The 20786-nt window shown below is 37.4% G+C and overlaps 1 protein-coding gene and 1 pseudogene across 3 annotated transcripts; both read left to right on the plus strand.

Moving 5' to 3' along the window:
* Window positions 1-8128: 8128 nt before the first annotated feature.
* Window positions 8129-14788, plus strand: LOC105050184 (uncharacterized). 3 transcript variants are annotated; one of them, XR_002165224.3, is made up of 7 exons: window positions 8129-8644; window positions 9258-9330; window positions 12582-12646; window positions 13238-13347; window positions 13705-13822; window positions 13960-14093; window positions 14298-14788. XR_002165224.3 is itself a non-coding variant. In XM_010930107.4 (6 exons), exons 1-6 carry the CDS (start codon window positions 8474-8476, stop codon window positions 14005-14007), a joined length of 585 nt encoding a protein of 194 aa, XP_010928409.1. In that variant the 5' UTR covers window positions 8130-8473; the 3' UTR covers window positions 14008-14788. The 3 variants fall into 3 exon arrangements, 2 of the variants coding, with proteins under 2 accessions (XP_010928409.1, XP_010928408.1); XM_010930107.4 differs by having other exon boundaries at window positions 8130-8644; window positions 13960-14788; XM_010930106.4 differs by having other exon boundaries at window positions 8145-8644; window positions 13705-14788.
* Window positions 14048-18816, plus strand: LOC140851161 (triacylglycerol lipase 2-like; annotated as a pseudogene).
* The last annotated feature ends 1970 nt before the right edge of the window (window positions 18817-20786 follow it).

The raw sequence follows: 20786 nt of genomic DNA on the forward strand, positions 1-20786 counted from the left end.
AGACCCTTTCCCACCTCATCATCCCACCCATAACATCGTGCGCCCCCACCAAAAGCACCATTAGCCATGCCACAGTCACAACCCTTACAGGCCTTTTTCCAATTTCTCTCTTATCTCCATGCCAAATCCGTCCGAAAATCGATTTTTATCCTTGAGAACGGACAAAAAGGGAAGCTCCCGCATTATCTGGAGAGCCTTCTTGTGGTTTTCACATCCGCTTCGGCCATGGTTTCTAGCTCCCCCCATGCTGGCCCTCTCCGTCCATCCCACCTCTGCTCTGACCATCGCCAGCATGCGGATGCACTCCTTCGAGCCCTACTCCCCTTCCTCCTCCTTTTGGTTCTCCATCCTCAGGAGTCACAATCGGGTGGAAGGCTTAAAGAAGCAGCCGAACAAGGAACCTCATGCATGATCAAATAGGAAAGCTTGAGAGTGGCTCCCTCCCCTTATTTCCAAATGCTCGTGTCAAACGAAGGCTTCTCCATTGAGAGACCTCTATTTTAATATATATATATATATATATATACACACACACACACACACACACTAGCTTAGAATCCCATACAATGCATGAGATATAATTTTTTAAATAATATTAGATTTTATTTATTTTTTTTATTATATCTTCTTCGAGGATAATGACTTAGGGGAGAGATGAGCATCAAAATTAGCGGCAATTGGTTAGCATTGGAGGATGATTATTCAAAGAAATAGTTGCTTGCTAATTAGCAATTCAAAATAAATACAGCAATACTGATCAAAATGAAGATCATTAGGAAAAATATGTTTAACTCTTTTAGATTTATATAGCATTCCTGAGAACAATAAAGTCTGGACAGCAACATCTTTAGATTTAGCACCTTCCTACACATTTTTTTTCCCTTTTTTTTATGACCGTAAATTTTAGATCTCAATGGTTATCGGTTACTCTTGTTTTAGTGGATAACAAATTAAATGATTAGGTTTCGTAAGGTACATAGAGACTTTTATGATTGGAAAAGACAGATCTTATAGAGATTTAACTTTTGAAGCATGATTTTCGATGTGCAGAATGCAATTTAAATCTAAGCCTCCCATCTGATTGAAAGGGATGAGAAAATTGAAGAAAAAACATATGATAAATACCCAACACAAAACCCAAGCCATCCCCCAAACTTATCTTCTCTGGTCGTCAAAGAAGGGAAGACTCATCCCACGCTTTGTTGACCCTCTGTATGTAAAGCATTATTTTCAAAGATAGTGTTTGGATACCCAAATTTTATTCCTAAACTAGGAATACGAATTCTCAGAGAATAGCTATTTCTTCTTGTTATTTCAATAATTTCTGTTTGGTTAGAAATCTGGTATTCCAGCCCTTATTCCACTGCAATTAATGTAGTGTTATTCCTATGCCTAAATGGTGCTCATTAAAGATGTTTTATAAGTAATTCCATAATCCATCATAGAATTACTAAATTATGGTTGTTTGGAGTTAAGGAGGGTTGATTGGAATTGCTAAACCAGGATGGCCCACCACCACTTTTTCATCTGTTTGGGGGAATAAGGTGGAATAAGCCCTTATTCCATCCAGAATTTGGGTATCCAAATACTACCAAAAAAGACGAAGAGAGAAAGAAGAGGAAAACAAAAAAAACATATATGCAACAAAGGCTAGAGCTCAGTTGCCTAACAGCTAACAGCATACCGTCCAGAGTTTGTCATCCTCATGTATCCGCACGATAGTTTAGAAAGGTGGAACTTAGCCTAGTGCAAATCTAATACCATGAGAACAGAATCATGATAATGAGAACAGAAAATCCATAAATTGAAAATCAAAAAACCCCAAACCCTACAAAATATAATGGTTTTACCAAGATTAAGCTCTCAAAACCTCAAACTCACAACCTAAGAAACCCCTTCTGTGAGATCCAAATGGAGCTCGGGGTGGCAGAGATCTGCTCCAACTCGAAGCCCTACGCCAGTGCATCACCCTGGGGTCGGAGTTCGTCAAGTGCATAGCATAGCTGCTGAACCCGACACTGCCAAGTGATGACATCACCAGAACGAATGGCCTGTCCGCATTGTCAGAATCCTACCAGCGGTGCCTCCAACCATCGCCAACGCCACGATTGCCATCGCGAGTGACAGCATCCACCAGCACTTCTCCATCTCGATCCAAACACACGAACCTAGACTGCTCTCCATCGACGGCTTAGGATTTCTAAGGTTTTTCCTTCGTGTTTTCCATCCTTAGAGTTTGAATCGGGTGGGAGGCTTGGAGCGGCCGAATACTGAAGCTTAGGTGATGGTTGGGGTTTTCTCCACCTCCCTCGTAAAACCTCCCATATTCCGCCACATATACCACCAAAATCTCATTTTTTCCATCCTTAGAAGTCTCAATCGGGTAGGGGATTTTTGTTGATTTTTCCTATATTTTTCTTGTTTTTCCTCTATTTTTTCGGTCTTCAGGAGTCCCAACCAGGTGGGAGGCTTGGAGCAGCCAAATTGAGAAGCTTAGACTTGGGGTGTTGTGATCGCGCTTTCAAGTAGGAAAGTTTTTTTTCATGTGGCTCCCTCCTTTCTCCCACACCCCAAGTATTAAACGGAGGCATCTCTATTGAAAAACTTCCATTTTAATATATATATATATATATATATATATATATATATATATATATATATATATATATATATATATATTAGATTTGATTCGAAGTCCAATTAGATGTTCTTATCGAAAAAGAAAAAAAAATTCAAATTGGATGGGATGTGTGATAGAACGTGCTAGTCATACATGCGTATGCAATGTGCATGGCTTGCATTACCCACATGCATCACCAACCCTTCATCTTTGAAACTTAATCAGGCTTGGAATATCTAGATCGACATTAATAAAATATAAGTATATTTATATTTAAATATCCAATATGAGACCATCAAGAATAATTTTTTCAAAAAAAAATATTTTTATAAAGCAAATAACTAAACTTCCATTTTAAAAATCTAATAATTTTGAAAAAAAGAAATCCAATTTTTCAATGAGTTTCACTCATCTTTTTTCTTTTAATGTTAATAGTGTAAGAGAAAATAAGAACCAAAAGTTTCTTTAAAAAAAAAAAAAACTCAACTCTTGGAATATCTAGATCGACATTAATAAAATATAAGTATATTTATATTTAAATATCCAATATGAGACCATCAAGAATAGTTTTTTCAAAAAAAAATATTTTTATAAAGCAAATAACTAAACTTCCATTTTAAAAATCTAATATTTTTGAAAAAAAGAAATCCAATTTTTCAATGAGTTTCACTCGTCTTTTTTCTTTTAATGTTAATAGTGTAAGAGAAAATAAGAACCAAAAGTTTCTTTAAAAAAAAAAAAAAAACTCAACTCTTGTATCCCCAACCAATGGAGCTTTTTTAAAGAAATTATTATACTCATTACTAACATATTGTTGATATTATGTATCTGATCTACATAATAGAATGAAGGATATAATAGATGATGGATTTTAGGATTGAGCATGGGACGGATTCGATCGGATTGAAAAAAAGTTTACATTCGACGAATCTAGGCGGGTTGAAGAAAATTCAATCCGCTACTAGCCGTTTATCATGTATAAGCCGTTTAAAACTGAAGTGAACAGTTTATAGCGGGTTCAGATGGATTGTATCAATTTAAACTTCAATGTTGACCCACTATTGATTTTAAATCTAATATTGGTCCACTTAAGTTTATTTACTTTTATTTATCAATTTAATATAAAAAAATTTAAATCCCATAAATTATAAATTTTAGATTTATTTTTGAATCTGTACAAAATAAAACAGAAAAAGAAAAGATTTACCCATCTGAAAGCAACTGCATTTAAAGCTTTCACTTTAGAATTGTCTCAAATTAATGTACTTCCATCAATAATTCAACATTAATATACCTATGAATTCAAATGGGTGATAGGATGTTTTTTAAATTGAAGTATTGAAGTATAAATGATATCGTCCTAAAATAAAAGTGAGTTTGTCAAATACTACATTAATGGGATTCGATTTTATATGGATTAAAAGTATAGAAATCGAATCTGATCGTAAATAATCAATTTTTTACGAATCCCAATTCGATTCCATCTGATTTATATCTTTCAACCGATCGAAATCGATATTTATTGAATCAGATTGGATGGATTTCTTCGAATTTTGATTATTTGCTCGACCCTAAATTGATTTTATTGATCAAGATTTTTTAATATGAATTTGCAAATGCTTTACATCTTTATATTCACCTCAAGATCACGAAAATCATCGGAGAAAAATGTAAAGCATATGCAAGTGCACCTTATAAAATTTCAACCGGTGAGATTATTATCATCCATCATATTTTTCACTATATTTTATAGATCATATGCATAATACCTATGAGTTATGTTAGTAACAATTATAATTTAAAATTTTATTGGATGAAATTATAAAAAATTATATCATACATCATATGCATCATATACTAGTGCATTATACCAAGCATAGCCACTTGTTTTTATGATAATGCATGCATGCTTGATAAATAGGGTCTATAAAAATAAATGGCTATGATTGGTGTAATGTCCTGCCATGTCACCATATAAAATATATTTTTTTATAAATATAAGAGTTTAATTTTTTTTATAAAAAGTGAAATCTTGTCCTATATTTTTTTTTTGATAGATATAAAAAAAATGCCAAGCAGAGTGGAGTAAGCAGGGGAGAGGGGTAGGGCTGGAAAGTAGGTGGGGTTAGGAGATTGGGGTGGCCGTCCATGACTGGCCTTTTCTGACCATTTCCTCATGCCTTGCGAGAAATTACTTTGCGAAATTCATTGTACAAACGTGAAGCACATCTGCTCAACCAATTGAGCCACGTGATCATTACTTTTCAATATATATTTAATATCCATAATTTTATTTTTTATTTAAAATTTTAAATGATGAAAATACTTTTCTTCTTCTGAAAAACTTATGACATCCTGTTTTGATATTATGATATTCTACGTTGAAATTATGATTTTCTACTCAGGATATCATAATTTTTTCATAAGATATCATAAAGAAGAAAGAATATTTTCGTCATTATAAATTTTTTAATGATAAAAATACTTCTACCAAAATTATAACATTCGATGAAAAAATTATAACATTCTGTGCAGATATAATCATAATTTCAATGTAGAATGTCATAATTTTTTTTTTTTAAAAATATTTTTATTATTTAAAATTTTTAATAAAAAAATTATAGATATTTAATATATATTAAAAATAATGATATAATTTAATTAAATAAGATGATGCAAAGTAAATCAGAGCTAAATCCGAGAGCATATCCACAGAAAATTGGTGGCATATAAGATGGAGCATGGCGTGTTATCCACCGATCCAATTGCACCAGATGCACGCACTACAGAGGCCACGTTTGCCGACAGCTATTCGGCCTTTCCACGTCCACCACCACACCACCACCCACCCCCCTCTCCACAACCCCCCCCACCCCCCGCCGCCCCCAACCACCACCCCAACCGCTGCCGATACGAACCGTCGCGTCATCTGATCTCACCGCTCATTTTCCAGCGATTTCTTTTTATTTTTCCGACGTGTCTGCTTCCCTCCCACCCCACTCCATTCACTCTCCATCACGCGTGGGAGCCGCGTGCGCCGCGTTACTGCTTCCGGTGCCAGTACCGGCCCCACCCACTAATTGTCGGCGCCATCCCAATGCTGTCCGGTGACATGGTAATCTTTGCACCTAATCTCCACCAATCTTTAGTCTTTATATTGTTTGCAAAAACTCAGCCAAATATTTCAAACTTAAAAATATATTATTATAATATACTGATGCTGTTCAATAAATCAAAAATGGAGGAGCTGGGATTGGCAGCTATTGCTGCTGAACTCCAAGATCATACTGAGATTAGTAAGACTGAAGTAATGGTGAGGTCGACAACCATCCGATGCGTGGCTACCACTGCTCCTCGGTGATCTGAAACAAAGCTCTTTTATTGGAGTCTTTCTGATGGAATCCCTGAGCGCTCAAGTTAAATAAAATTCGGTGAATAGAGGAAAAGTAAAAAAGAGCTAAGAGAAAAAATGAGTTTGTAGCGAGACCTGTCTGAGAACCTCCTGCTTTCCTCTATTTATAAATAAATGTTGGTAGTCATTACCAACATGACAGGATGTGTACAACAATGGAAATAATTGTGGTTAAATGTGCCGTAACAGCTATCCACATGATCTTGCAGTTATTACTATTTTAATTATGCAATAATGTCTATAGATATAATTGCTGCTGATATTTTCGGACTGGTATGAACGTGCTTTTAATTTATGTGTCCGAAATAATGAGGTCGAACATGTCAAGATGGTGTCGCTTCAATCGTTACTAAGATCAACCGAAATATCCTCCACAACAGCACCAAAAGCTACATACGAGGTCCACTTGATATTGTAATTAAACCCCTATCACGAGAGAACCACTTCTTTAACTTGTCCAAATAACAAATAATTATATGAATTGGTTTGTCAAGCTATTTGGAATCAATGCTGGCGTGTCCGGTGATATAGAAATTCTATGGCTCTGGATCTTTCTTCGAAACCTTCTCTTATGCTTGGCTTTGACATGGAGAACCCCATGTGGGAAAGGGCCAAAATGGAAAGGGATGCTTTCCAAATTCTAAACCAGTATATGTCATCTCTATCATCTTCAGCCTCCATGTCTCTCCTCTTGATCAATAATTCAACATCAGCTTCTCTCCGTTCTCTCTTCGCCTTAACACATGGCAGCGCATACCGTGGGATGGACTCTTGGAAACTGCAGCGGGTCAACAAAGCGCCCTTTAGGAAGGCATAGCCGTCTGAACGATGCGAGCAACTAGACCTTTATAACCATTGAATCTAGCACGCCTTTGAGTTGTTGTACATCGCACTTCAGCTTGAACTTGGCAACGTGGCAACAGAAGACCATGACATTTTGATGGACGGAAAAATCACCAGATTCTATCATCACATAATGCTTAATATACTTAAAACCCCGGTGACTTCAGTTTCGGCGGGTTGATCGGGCCAGCATGTGCTGTTTGACTTCGTCCAGGTTTATTTAAGTTTAGGTTGGAAGAAATTAAATCCCACACCATATGCATCACGTGGTAGTATACTATGCCAATCATAATCATTCATTCATCCAACGATCATCTTGATGATTGACCTATGAGAACAAGCATCTATAATAAGCATGATGCTCCATAATATGATATAAGATATAATTTTTTTTGTTTTAGGTAGGCTGCTCGGTCCCACCTAAAGATACTAGACCGGCTGCGTCAATATTTTAAAGCTTGGTCAGACTCCAGCTTGCCGATCTCATGATTGGGCCAACCCTAGACTAACAAGTGAGGCTGGCGTAGATAAAGATGGCCTAATTCAAACCAGGACATTGCCTTGCATGGATCAATAAAATTATAAAAGGATGTGGGTGCGTGATTTTATTTTGGGAATTCGAGACTTTTTTAAGTAAACGTATATTTATTTTCAAGCTACGTCGAGACGGTTCGGACCCACAAATTGCTGTCGCTCTCAATTTGATCTGCTGTGAAATTTTCCAACCCAACCTCAATCCAGCGCAACAACTCGTCGGGTCAGCCTACTGAACAAATTGAGTAGGCTGTGGATTGGACCCAAACAATTATTTTTCTCCTTTACTAAATCTTTATTGCTAAATACATTTTGGCTTTTCTTTTCTTCCTTTCTTTTATGTGGTATAATATAATAAAATAATAATAATAATAATAATAATAATAATAAGCTTACATGTCAACCTCTTCTTCCCATGCGTTCGTCAAAAATGCCCAAACAAAACCTCCTCGTAACTGTATTGCATCTAATAATTGATCTAACCTAGCAAGTTAAATTTCCTTTATAAATCATAATACCAAATTTTTGGATTCACATGATATGCTAAAAGAGTTGAAATCTATTTTTATATCTCTTGTTGAGCTTAGATGCTTAATTCATCTCTACCAAAAATATCACAATTAATCACAACCATCCCAGCATAGCCTAATGTTTGTGGGTATCCTTGCAGCTTGTGCCTTGATATAATCTCTTCTTCATAGGAAAAACCCTTACATTTGTTTTCTTAAAAGAAAAATCTTATCCCCATAGAATCTAACCTAGGATATCTGCCAGCCAACGGGAGCAAAACATCCCAACAAGAGCACTCATGGGCTGCATCGTGGCCCGTGGGTTAGAGCTTGCACAGCCTTGGCCCGTGTGACCGTGTCATATGTAGTGCTTCAATTCGTTAATAGGATAAAGAATTACTAAAATAAAGCTTCGGAGGGAGGGCCGTCTTCGAGCGCAAGAAAGGGGTGGGAGCGCATCCTCCTCCCTTCGATTCCCCCCTCCCCTTAACTCCTTTATTTTAATTTGCTTCTCAATCTCCGGCCAATCGGTACTCGACTTCGGTCGATAACGGGATGTTGGCCCAGCGGCTTAGGAGTTCCGGCCGCGCGATCTTTCGGACCGGGAGCCCGAGGGCTTCGGGAGGTAGTGGCAGCTCTATTTTTCGAAGCGTAGCGGTTCCCAACCTCAAGAGGAGAGCGTCGAACACCTGGTCGGCAGTTCAAGAGACCTACCTCTCTACCAAGGTTCCTCCCAACTCCACCCCACCACGTCTTTTCTTTCATTTTGCCTCCCCCGCAACCAACACTCGGGCTTAATTTATTATACTTGGTTCCTTTGTTGCGATGCGTGTTCTCGTTTGGGTTTTGTTGCCTACTTGTAGGAATTTCTGACTCTCAACTTCGAGTGGGATTATCTATATCATATATCCATATTTTTAATATGGGAGTGCTCGGTGGATGCCGTGGCGGCTCAGCTTTTCATCTTGCCTTCTTGTTTTTGTGATGGTTGTGGGGTCCTTTGAGCTTTGGATCATTTGGTGGGTGGTTTCCGTCTACTTCTTGGACCTCCGCTACACTTGCCTATTTTGTGAATGATATGTTCAAACTGATCTGTTTTTCATCTCGTAAGCTTCTATTCCGATATTGGGCATTTTTCTAATGTTTAATTGGATGCAGATTGATTGTTCTTGTTCCCGGTATTTAAATTTGTTGCAGTTTGTTGTGCATTGCAGTTTCACTGATTGATCTCTTGATCTCTATTGCCAGTAATGGAATTTGTTTGAGATTGACGGTATGGTAATTTTCTGCCCATATCTGATTGGAATGCATCTGTTGTTTTCCCTGTTGAATGTTGTAGCAAGTCTTTGAGAGTCACCGTGTGGTCTTCACAATTGGGACATCTATAGCATCTATTCTGACTGCTTGGGCAGGTTAGTTATCCTTGCATTGTTCTTGTACGTTGCTTTTGTTTTTGACATTTTTTTTTCCTCTTGAGAAATCTTGTTATATTTAAATCGTAAGCATTTCAGTGAAGAAACATAACATCAAATATTGGGAGTTCTGTCTTCAGCAATATTTGCTTTGTAGGGTAATTGTGGCTGGAGCAAACCACCGTAGTTGAATAGTCTCTTTTATAGTTTTGCTGGTGGAAATCGATCTCCTGCTTTGGTGCTATGTTGTCCATGAAACAACATAATTGAGCATTTAAGCATTCACTTCACTTTTTTTCTTTTTGTGTGTTTGTTTTCTGAGGTTGTCCATGGTTCACTGAGTTGGTTGTTTGCTTAATCATTCTTATTGTAGTGGAGGTCATAGTTGTTGAATATTGAGGCCCAAAGTTGTCTATTTTTTCCCAAGATAAGAATATTTTGGATGCACTATGATTGCGCATATGGTAAAATTGCTTTCCTTACATTCCATTGGTTCAAAATTTGCTTTATATGATTTTGCCACCTTAAAAACTCGATTTTTTTTTATTTTTTATTTTTTTTGGTGGGTGTTTTTTGGGGGGGGGGGTGGGGGGGGTTGTGGATGCCCACATGCTAACTTAGGATCAACCATGATGCGCAGTAGCTTGACTTGCCCTGTTGCAGTTCAAGTATGCATTGCATCATTTAATGAGTGCGACAGGATTTAAGTTGGATCTTGAGTTGATTAAACATGAGTTGGTTTGAATTCAATTTGTCTTGGCTTAGTCTTGATTTGAGTTGAACTTGCAATAGTTCATCTTAGTGAGCCAATTCCATTGTGGATTTGTGATGTGCTTCTCATATTAGCAAGTCATCACATGAATAGTGAGGGGAAGGGGTTGGGGCACATATCTCCTCCTTTTTCTCCACTACCCATTTAAAACATGTATCAGAAAAGGAGATAGGAACTTTTCCAAGCTTTCGAATTCTTAATAGGCATTAGAAAATAGAATATATTTCAGGATGAATTATTAGATAAAGTGGACTTGATAGAAATAGAATTCCCATTTTACTTGTGATGTTTTCTAGTGTGGAGAATATTTTTTTTCACATCATCCTCCCTGTTGCAAGTTGAGAGGAAAGAGACAACTATCAACTGGAAACTATACACAGGTGATTTGAAGACAGAGCTGCATGGTGCATGGTTTTAGCTAATTCCTTAGGCGCTGTTTGGATGCTGGTTATGCGATACTTATAGGTGGGCCAGCAGTTTAATCATCTAAACAAGAGTCCAAAATGGCATGTTAAAGTTAACTGGTAAATTCCCCTAGAGGCAGCCTAACCCTGTTAACTTTATCTTGTGGGGGAGGGTGAATTAAAGTTAAAACCATGGAGCTCTCTTTTCTGTCTTTGCTTTTTCACTTTTTTCACCAATTATCCCTCTAAGCCTTGTAATGTCAACCAAACAGTGAGCAACTCTAACCCATAGTTATTTAATTAGGGAGTGGTTGCGAATGGTTTAATCTATTTAGGCCCTGATCAAATATCCGGCGTCCAAATGCAGTTAACGTGAACTCTTTCTATTTCTTCTTAACCATCATGTTTCTAGTGTGATACCTATTCTCGTAATGTAAGTCATTGAAACTACCAGATCAAAAATTTAAATTCTTTCTCCAATCTTTATTGATTGAAAACAAGCTTGTCATAATAACGAGATGAGAAGCAATCATTCCATATTTGGCAACACAAGCAGCTTTGAACATAATAATGAGATGTCACTCTTGTTATTAACTTGCAATATGCCTCTGGTTAAGGTTTAAGATGTTGCAGTTTATGTCCATATCTTTTGGGCTCAACATGGTATGTGGACTGTGTCATACCTTGCTTCCTTGGCATGCATGGACTTGTAGAAGTGTGCAACCATGAGGCATCCTTTAACATGTGCTACTTTCTTTAAAATTTTAGTTTACTTTCTAATGATGGAAATACATCTTCTAAACCTTTTTTACTTTTAAGATCACATCAAAACAATACAGATGCTTTTGTTATGGTTTGTGGTGATAATAAGAGTTTTTGGACACACATGATACAATAGACAGATAACTTCAAGTATCCTCTAAGAATTTTTTGATAAAGCAAATCTTACAAATCTTGGAAGTCAAAATTTATGATGAAACCACTAGTTCAGTAAGTTACATCTTAAAAGTTCAGATAATATCAGTTAGGTAATATGACTAACTTTTATTTCCAAGCTGTCTTAGGTATTAAAGATTCTTCAAACTGATAGCATCTCCCTTCTAGTGAAACTAGAAATTCCTTAATATTGGAAGGTTGCACATCCACCTCAAAGTTGCCTTGGTTTTCACCATTGCTTTTTGAGTTTTACAATGTATCATCATGACCAAAAACAGTCCTAATCACCACAACAGTACTATATACACTGCAATGCATCAAGATGATTGATATTAATCCTTATCCACAAACCAAGCAGCCTTAAGTTATAACTTCTCCTAATAGTGTGACTTGTACTAAAGTTTAGCTATTGCTAAGCATTACTTTGTACTTTAAAATATAATTATATTAATATTTGTATTACAAGTAGACAATCATCAACGAACACACTTATATAGCTAAATTATTTCTTAAAAAGAATTACAAGTCACATAGGCTTTTGGTGGAATATATTTAGCCTCTACTTTAATGAGATGCTGGGCATGCTTGACCTAGTCAAAAGACCTTTTTCTTGTGCATAGGATTGCTGCATAAATGCTAGCCACAATCATAACTCAGTATTTTGGACTTAGGTTGTTTACTTTCATTAGCTTCTCAAAGTTTGATTAATCTTACTTCAATCCTCCCTGTCAAAAAATCTTACTTCAATCCTTGTAGGTAAACCCATATGGATGGCTTTTATTTTGTGAAGAATACATAAAACATTAGAAACATCTTGTGTCAACCTTACAACTTCTTGTTCTAGATGTTGATACTCTACTTGGTTTTACCACAGTGCAAGGGGGTCTTGTTTATTGTAATCTAGACTTTACAGGAGGCTAAGCGTATGTCTCCATCTTAGTGCAAGTTGTCTAACCTCACAAACTCACATTGTACATGCTATTTGATAGTGATCCCCACCCCACTTTTTCTGCTTCTTTGTGCCTTGTTGAGAAGTATATATATATAAATTATATTATGTTGTGAAGCTTGTATTGCCTATTGACAACCTTTAATATTCTAAACCTGAAATCTGTTTCTAATTGTGAGATAATTTACAGGTTATTCTTTACGTCAGTATCATCAATCAAAAATTGAGAAAAGGCTTGGATCGATTGAACAAGCTGTAAGTGCTTATTTGATAGTTACTCAAGTATTATTCATCAGTTCTTTCTGTTGCTCTTGTAAAATTAATAGAATTCTATGATAATTTATCATTTAAATCGTTTGATGATTCTTAGATGAACCTAAATATCTGTGTGGTTATAAATAATTTTGATCTTGGAAAAACAGCTAATTTGTATGACATGTAATTATTATACAACAAACTATGAAACTTGTGCAATAGAAAATATTTTTTGACAGTTATGGGGTATAGCAACGTTATTTACTCTGGACCTAATAACAGAGTGGATACACAGGTGTCTTCAAGAATACAAACATAGATGCAGAAGACATGAAAGGAGGATTAAAAGGAGAGTTAGTACTTTGAAATTATGTAATGTTAGATAATTATAAGCAGATCTAATTACTACATTCTGTCAGGTAGTGCATTAGATCTTATATTCTAATCAGCAGACTAATAAATAAATATATTAGCAGACTATGCATTTGGGCATCCAGACAGGCCCTTATTCTTTTTTGGTTATTGTTTTAAGCTTTATCTAGAATTAAGATTTCATAATCTAAATTATATTGTTTTTGCTTTGATATGCAGTTGAAAAATAACTATGAAGTTGAGAATCAAGAGATTAAAAAAATTGTTAGTTCTGGAAATGTCAGCACTGCAGCTTGTGTTGCTACAGCTTGGACTTCTCTGGTTATTGGGTTTGTTCCTAATCCTCTCTGTTTCTTTTTAGGCTATTATTGTTGTTGGGCCATGGATCAATCTGTTTTATGATATGATGATTGGAGCAGGCAAAGCATGCAAACAAAATGAAAATCACTCCCGTCAGTGAAATAATTACCTGTTTTAATGTTTATTTTTCTTCCATATGAACAATTTTTTGCCAGGAATTATAAGAAAATATTTTGGGGTAAGCTTCTATTTTTGGTAAAGCATTGTGGTTGTGAAGAGTAAATCAGTGTCTGCATGGTCTCTCACGTGTGGTTGGGATAAGGCATGCCGATTCATAGTTTTTGCATAGAATGATTTTTTTATGTCCTGTCGCCATTCTGATGCAGTTATGGTCTGGGTTGGCGGAGTGGAGCATGGTACACCAATAGAAAATTCCGAAGGGAGCAGCTCAAATTGATGGGTCAAATAAAGCCACAAAAATGGCAATTTTTGAGAAGACCATTTGTAAGATTCAGGAATACTCGTCCAGTCCATAAAATTCAAGTTTCCCCTCCAGTGGCTGATGCTGGCTCACTTGCTGCTCAGCAGTTGCACAAATCTCAGTAACCTGTAACAGCATCTGCAATTTTGGTTCACTGTAGATATTTCCAAGGAGAAGACAGACATTTACTACATGGTCCAACATATAGTTCTCTAAATATGAAGGATTGTAGTTTCAGATCATATAGCATGTGGGGTGCTGCCACCTGGTGGAATGACGAGGAAATGGTTGCTGGTATGAAGGAGATTTAGGTCTTTCTTTGCTTGTTTTACTTCCAGTTCTGTTTCATTGGTCTTGAGCAACCACTGAGAAGCTTGCTTTTAGGGTTCAATTGAAGAAATTCATCAAAAACGTACCTGTTATTAAAATGTTTTTCGATATAGCGTTCTAAAAGCATTGTCACCTCTGATTCAGAATTGTAAGAGTTGCTTGCATCAGGTTGTTCGAGATAAAAAGGGGGACAAGAAGAAAAAGGGCAAGAGGCATTTGCCAAGAAGAGAGTGAAGCTCTCTGTCAAGGAGCAATTATTTGCGAAGATGGTACTCAATTGTGTATTGTGATATGGTTTGTGGAGGGTCCTGAAAGATATATGGACCATAATTCTAAGCTTTTACCGTTTATTTGATTAGCTATGAGTTGCACAATAGCCTCCTTTCCTTCTAGCAAGTGCACCGACATCAGCTCCTGCACCACTCAGTATCTGCTCGGATGGTGTCATTCCCTGCTGTTCGTGCAAGGAGTAGGATTTGATTTGGGTCAAAGGTGGCCCTCCAAAGTGGGGTGAGCATATGGAAGATAAGTGGGGATTAGCCCTCCTAATAATAATTAAAAAAAAAGATTTTGTAATTTTTTATTATTTTTATCAACTTGCTGGACTTTGAACATTCTGTTATACGGTAACTTGTGAAATTCCCATTACTGATGTAGAATCCTGAGCACACAGATTGTCAAATTGTGTTGCTATCTTACTTTTCTTAACGTAGTGACAGTAACGGCAACTTTTTAATTATTTAAAATTGAATTATCCGTGGATTTTTCATTGTTTGATTCATTCTTTGAACTATTGTAGAACAACTGCATAGCTCACGGGCTTTTCAGTGATTAAAGCCTTTACGATGTTGACATGAGTAATGCGAGATGAACTCGTGAGTACAAACTAACGATTACCATATATATTGTTTGTTATAGAAACATATTATTTCTTGAGACCTTTCAATAATTACTTTTTCATAAACAGATATAGGGTTAGAAATATTGCCTATCTTACTCGTTTATCTTATGATCTGTCCCAATGTTTTCAAGATTTTTGTTGTATCCTCTACAATGCTTTCCCGTAGTTGAATTATTTTCACATGCCTGGGCTCAGGAATATGATTGTTCGCGGAAGGAAAACGGAGAACCAGTGTTCTGGCCTTTGAGTAAGAGTACTGAAAACCAAGGACCACATGACAAGTCGGCATGCCGGATTTACATCAGTGTTGCGTGGGAAAGACCTCAAAAAAAAAAAAAAAACATAAAACGATTCTCTCTCTCTCTCTCTCTGTGCGCCGCAAGGAAATCTCTCAGAAACCGGCCATCACGAATGCGCTACGTCTGCGCAGGCAAGTAGTTTAAAAATTGGTTTAGCAATCAATCAAAGCATGGACTCTTTGGTGACATGAGGTCAATCCAAACCGTTGTACCATCCAAATTCATGAGAAAAACATCTATGCATTTCTCCAATTTTGATGCACTCTCATATTATCGTTGGTCCGTCTTTGTTTAGCTATTATCGCACCTTTATTTTCTTTATCTTTTTCTATGCTGGGTTTCTTCGTCGAGCATAAACCATCAATCTATGGGTTTCGTTTCCTCCAAGAGGACTACCGCGTCGGCACAATATGACAAATGGACACCGTGACCTGATTTTGAGGTTCCAAATCTGCCTTCTCATATGTTTCTTCCAAAAGACTATTGATTTAGAAAAGCCCAGTGCAGTCTGATTTGTAACAAACCTCCAGATCATCCCCTTAGTGTGAATTAATTTCCGAAGAACAAGGATATATACCGTAGTTGCTGATCATTCAAATTCCATCAGTCTTCCATTTGTCAGTTCCCTAAGGAATCATCAGCTGATTATTTTGTTCCTTGTCCTCTAATATGCATCCAAACTTACTCAAAAGAATCAAATGGTTCTTGGATTTTGATGCATGCATCTCTCACAATTAAGCTGTCGTCATTGAGTGGAGAGCCAACAGAGTGCTGCCAGTGGTGATGTACGTTTGTTACTGCTTAGGTTTTCACAGGCTTTGCTACTTATTGATAGAATATGATCGAACTTTATATGTTGTCTTGCTCTTGGAGCAATCGTCTTGGCTCTTGGGATTGATCTGAAGCGACGCCTGACTGGTTCCAAGCATCAATTCAGTATCGCAGAAGGCTTCATTTTCTATGACTTTAGTTCTAAAGCAATCGTCTTTTCTGCAATCCCTCTGTAAAAGGGTTAAGATTTCTATCAAAAGTTGAGCAGATTGGAGAAATTCACATCATTGTTAACACTCGGCATTCCTCGCTTGCATGGGTTCTATGCTGGGTGTTGAAGATTGATGCTGCTCTATGGGCAAGGAAGTACCCCATGTTCCAGTGATGGCATTAGTGATTCATCACCACCCTCGGCTCGAGCTCCAACCTCAACTGATCAGGATACACGTAAATCTCGCTTGGAGATTTATGGTAGGAGTGCGAAGAACACCGTGCACTGTCTCGAACCTCATTTATCATCCATGATCCTTCACCATAGCTTGGCTACTAAAATTCCTTGCCAAATTATTTGGTTACTTAATTGCAGGATTATACACCAAACCTAATCCAATCCATCTACTAGAAGCATTTTTTTTTTTTTTTTTTTTTTTTTAAAGTCATGCTAAATGGATGACCAAATTTAGGACTTAACAAATTACAGGTAACAAAAAAAAAAAAAAAAAGGTTATATTCTCAGCACACACAGGATTCCAAGTGGACGTTCTGCAAAAGCCAAAAGAGCAAGGAAGACACCAGTCTTGCTACGACATGGGATCTTCATGGCATGCCTGAATTCGACTGAAGGAAATGAGTTAGGAATACTGGAATAGCCAATACACGAGAATCCAACTGGTTATGATTGGCAGGATGGTATCACATGGCGGTTGAACTCGCCACACAAATCGTTGGAGTACTTCTTGGTCGACAATGGATATGATGTCTGGATCGCCAATGGTCGTAGAACAAAATACAGCCTCCTGAATTCCTCTCTCTCCTATCCAATGACCCGGTTACTCTTGTTCTCTTGCATCATCGAGTGCTTCTTGCTTTCTGAGTGACATATGAGCTCTTTCCTTTCTTTTTATTGCAACTGTGATCTCGACTGCAGGCATATTGGGAATGGTCATGGGATGAACTTGCTGCATTTGATTTTCCTGCCACTTCTGAGTATGTTTACTGCCATACGGGACATAAGAAACTTCATCTTGTTGGGCACTCTCTGGTGAATCCTTTTGGTTTCAGTCAATAGAGATTAGTCGGTTTGGTTAAAGTCAGACATTTTTTTTTAATTTTTTGGTTGAGAGGGAAAAGAAAGACTGAAACATTGAACTTTGTTAGGGAACTTGGCCCTTGCATTCTTCTGTGAGCATCACTTAATGCACATGGTAAGGCCAGTACCGGCTCCTGAATACCTCTTGGAGTGCTTCTTGGCCGGCAATGGGTGAGCAACCTGATAACTTCTTCAATTTCAATCAGAACAAGGATTAATCCTGATTTTGAAAAATTATAGCCTAACACGTAAAACAGGCATTTACATCTAGTATCTTTTTTAAGATTAATTAAAGTTATATGCTATCAACATGAAGTAGCATGACCTTCTAGATATTTGGAGAGTGATGGTTTTGTCATCTGGGAATAGACTAACTTTTTTGAAAACTAAGATCGTACTTCCTTTCAGAAAAATAAAACTAATACCGTACTTTAAAACATCAATGTGAATATATTAGAGATGAGTTATTCTGCAATGACGCAACTTATCTGGGATTTCAATTAAAATCATGGAGAATTTCTTTATTGGTTAGAACCAGCTCACAACATCCGAAACCTATTATTTTTCAACTTATTGAACCATTGGTTTCATATCGCACGACAGGGGAGCCACACATAGGCTTCTTTCAGAAATCTGCAGGCAACCTGGTGTCCATTGCTATGATGTTACAATATCTTTCGCATATTTCTTTTCTTAACCTTGATTGGTCTTATTTTGATGCCTTCAAGAAAAATGACAAACCTTGTTTAAACACTCTGGTCTCGTGTGTTAAACTGCTGCCTCAATTCTTCCTCCGTCCAGATTTTTGTTGAGCATGAACCACAGTCCACAGCAACAAAGAACATAATCCACTTAGCACAGAGTATTAGTCAAAAAAAAAAAAAAAGAAAAAGGGGGCACGAGAGCAACCTCTCCTAGAAGACATTGGTGCTGATGAGCTGCAACCAGTCCATATTGGAGCTCAGTGTTTCTTCTTGGGAAAAAGTGATTACAAGAGGTAGCATAACAAATAGGACTACGGTAACTGCTATGAGAATATGAAGCATTAGGGGCAAGTAGCTCCCCCAGCCTACAATATGTCCGCCATCCCCGATGATCTCCCTCTTTTCCTCAGCTATGGCGGCCAAGATGATCTATCTGATGCTGGAAAGGCTGAAATTGCACGAAAAAACCAAGTTGACTGTTCGGTACCACCCATACTATGCCCATGCAGACTTTGTCATGGCCATCAATGCGGATGAACTTGTCTATGATCCACTCATTGCCTTCTTCAAGGTTCATTGAGTTTGCTATCACATTTAATTGCTTTATCTCAACTTTCATTGTTTAATTAGGATTGTTTAAACACAATCATGTCACACCAACCATATCTAGATTTCACCAAGATGATGTTGTTAGGCCTAAATATGATCATCACAATTGTCTAGCATATTTCTTTCAAAAAATACAACAGTATAAAAACCAAAGCTTCAACTAGTTGATCCCAGTTTTTAAAAGCATACAAGAGCATATAGAACCAAAGAGAGAGCGATGGAAACACAAAGGCAAGTTACATGCATCTCTCTGTTTACATGAAAACGTTTTGCCTGAGTCTGAAGTGGTCTTGAGCAGCTATGTAAGCCGAAAGAAAAAGGTTGGTGTTGCAATCGCTCATGTTGGATGGACGAAAAAGCTCATCACAGTAGATGGCGCGTGGTGACGGAGTGGAGGTCGTGTTCTCTTTGTTCTTCTTTTGAGTTAAGCCGAGCATCTTCTTCAGCCTAGTGACACAGTTGATGAATATTTCTCGCATTTTTCCTGCCATAGTTTTATGTCACAAATTGGTAACGGAAATGGTGGAGATGGTTTGCTTGCGGTCATGGTGTTTTTGTATTTGGTGGGGGAAAAAGTGGAGGTAGAGGCGTGGAGATGGATGTTCACATGAGAGTTGTGAGTTCCTCAGGGTGCCTCCATCAGGCACAAAGAGACGGATACGGTTTTGCAACTCCATCATTGGGAAGGTTGAAACGTTAGCGTTCTTCCTTTTGATGATAGGTTGAGCAATCTTCCAAAGCGAGTTGTTATTCTAGGTTGGCCCTTGTAACACGCGTGCAGAGAGAGAGAGAGAGAGCGGGGGGCCGCGGGGATGTGAAGCGTGGCGTTTGTGAGGTACCCGGACATGTTTTTTTACACCCCCCACCCGCCCCCCCCCGGTACACACGCACGCACGCACATATTTCTTTTAGATTTATGGGTCTGATTATAATATATGTAGGATGTAAGAGAGGTTTTACCCTTGTGATCTATGGAAATATTTTAAATTTAAAAATATGAATACAAATTATTGGATGTGATATATTTAAACATTTTAGGCATTATAGAATATATTTAATGTTTTAGATTTATATTTTTTTAATTCTAAATATAGAACTGGAAATTCATAATGAATATAAAGTTTTTCTTTTAAATCTTATACATACTCGTGGACTTATGGGTTAAGTACATTTTTTTTTATATCAATTTTATGAAATAAAACAGTTATTTCTTCAAAAAAAAATTTAAAAAATAAAAAAAAGGATTTATATAGCTTATCAGATCTGACTTTTCAAAAACTGTTTAGTCTTCAATGGTGAGGTGACTTCTATGCATAGGGTGCTAGAGAGAGCTTGTTGCCTCGCTGCAGAGTACCTTCGATTCGATGCTGCCATTGATCCTCTTGATATCTCTGACCACTATAACTCCTACTCTTGCAACACCCCAGCGGGTCTTATTTATCTCCTAGGAGCTCCTTCCTTTGGGATGTGTCAAGATAAACTTTGATGACAGTGTCAGGAGGAGAAGAGGCAGAGTTGGTTTCGTCATCCATGGCTCTGATGCTCAGTTGTTAGCGGCTGGAGGGTTCCATCTCTATAAACCCTCAGTTCTGAGAGCAAAGCTTCACGCTGCTTGGGCTGGCATCACTTTTACTGTGCGGGAGCTTTGTACAGAAAGGATCTTCATCGAGGATGACTTTGCAATCGTCATTGTCTAGATCCAGGGTGGCTCGGAGCATAAGGAGGCTTATCCATTGATCCGTGATATTTGGATTTTTCTTCGTCAATCCGTTGCAACGTCTATCCAACACGTTTATCAAGAGGTGAATAGTATAGCAGACTGGATTTATGGTGGAGCATTCGGGGGATTAGATTTGGAGGTCAGGGGATGTCTGCATGTCAATCCTGCAGGATATTTTATATCTTGATCATTTGGGCTGCTATCGCATCAGAATGGTGTAACCGTCTGCTTATACCAAAAAAAAAAAAGAAGGGTACAGAGTGACCGGCTATACTAATTGGTTCGATATTAAACTCAATCTAGCTGTATTTTGCACAAAATTTTTTGATCAACTAATTTATCTA

This window comes from Elaeis guineensis, chromosome 8 (assembly GCF_000442705.2).
Source record: "Elaeis guineensis isolate ETL-2024a chromosome 8, EG11, whole genome shotgun sequence".
NCBI classification, from domain to species: Eukaryota; Viridiplantae; Streptophyta; class Magnoliopsida; order Arecales; family Arecaceae; genus Elaeis; species Elaeis guineensis.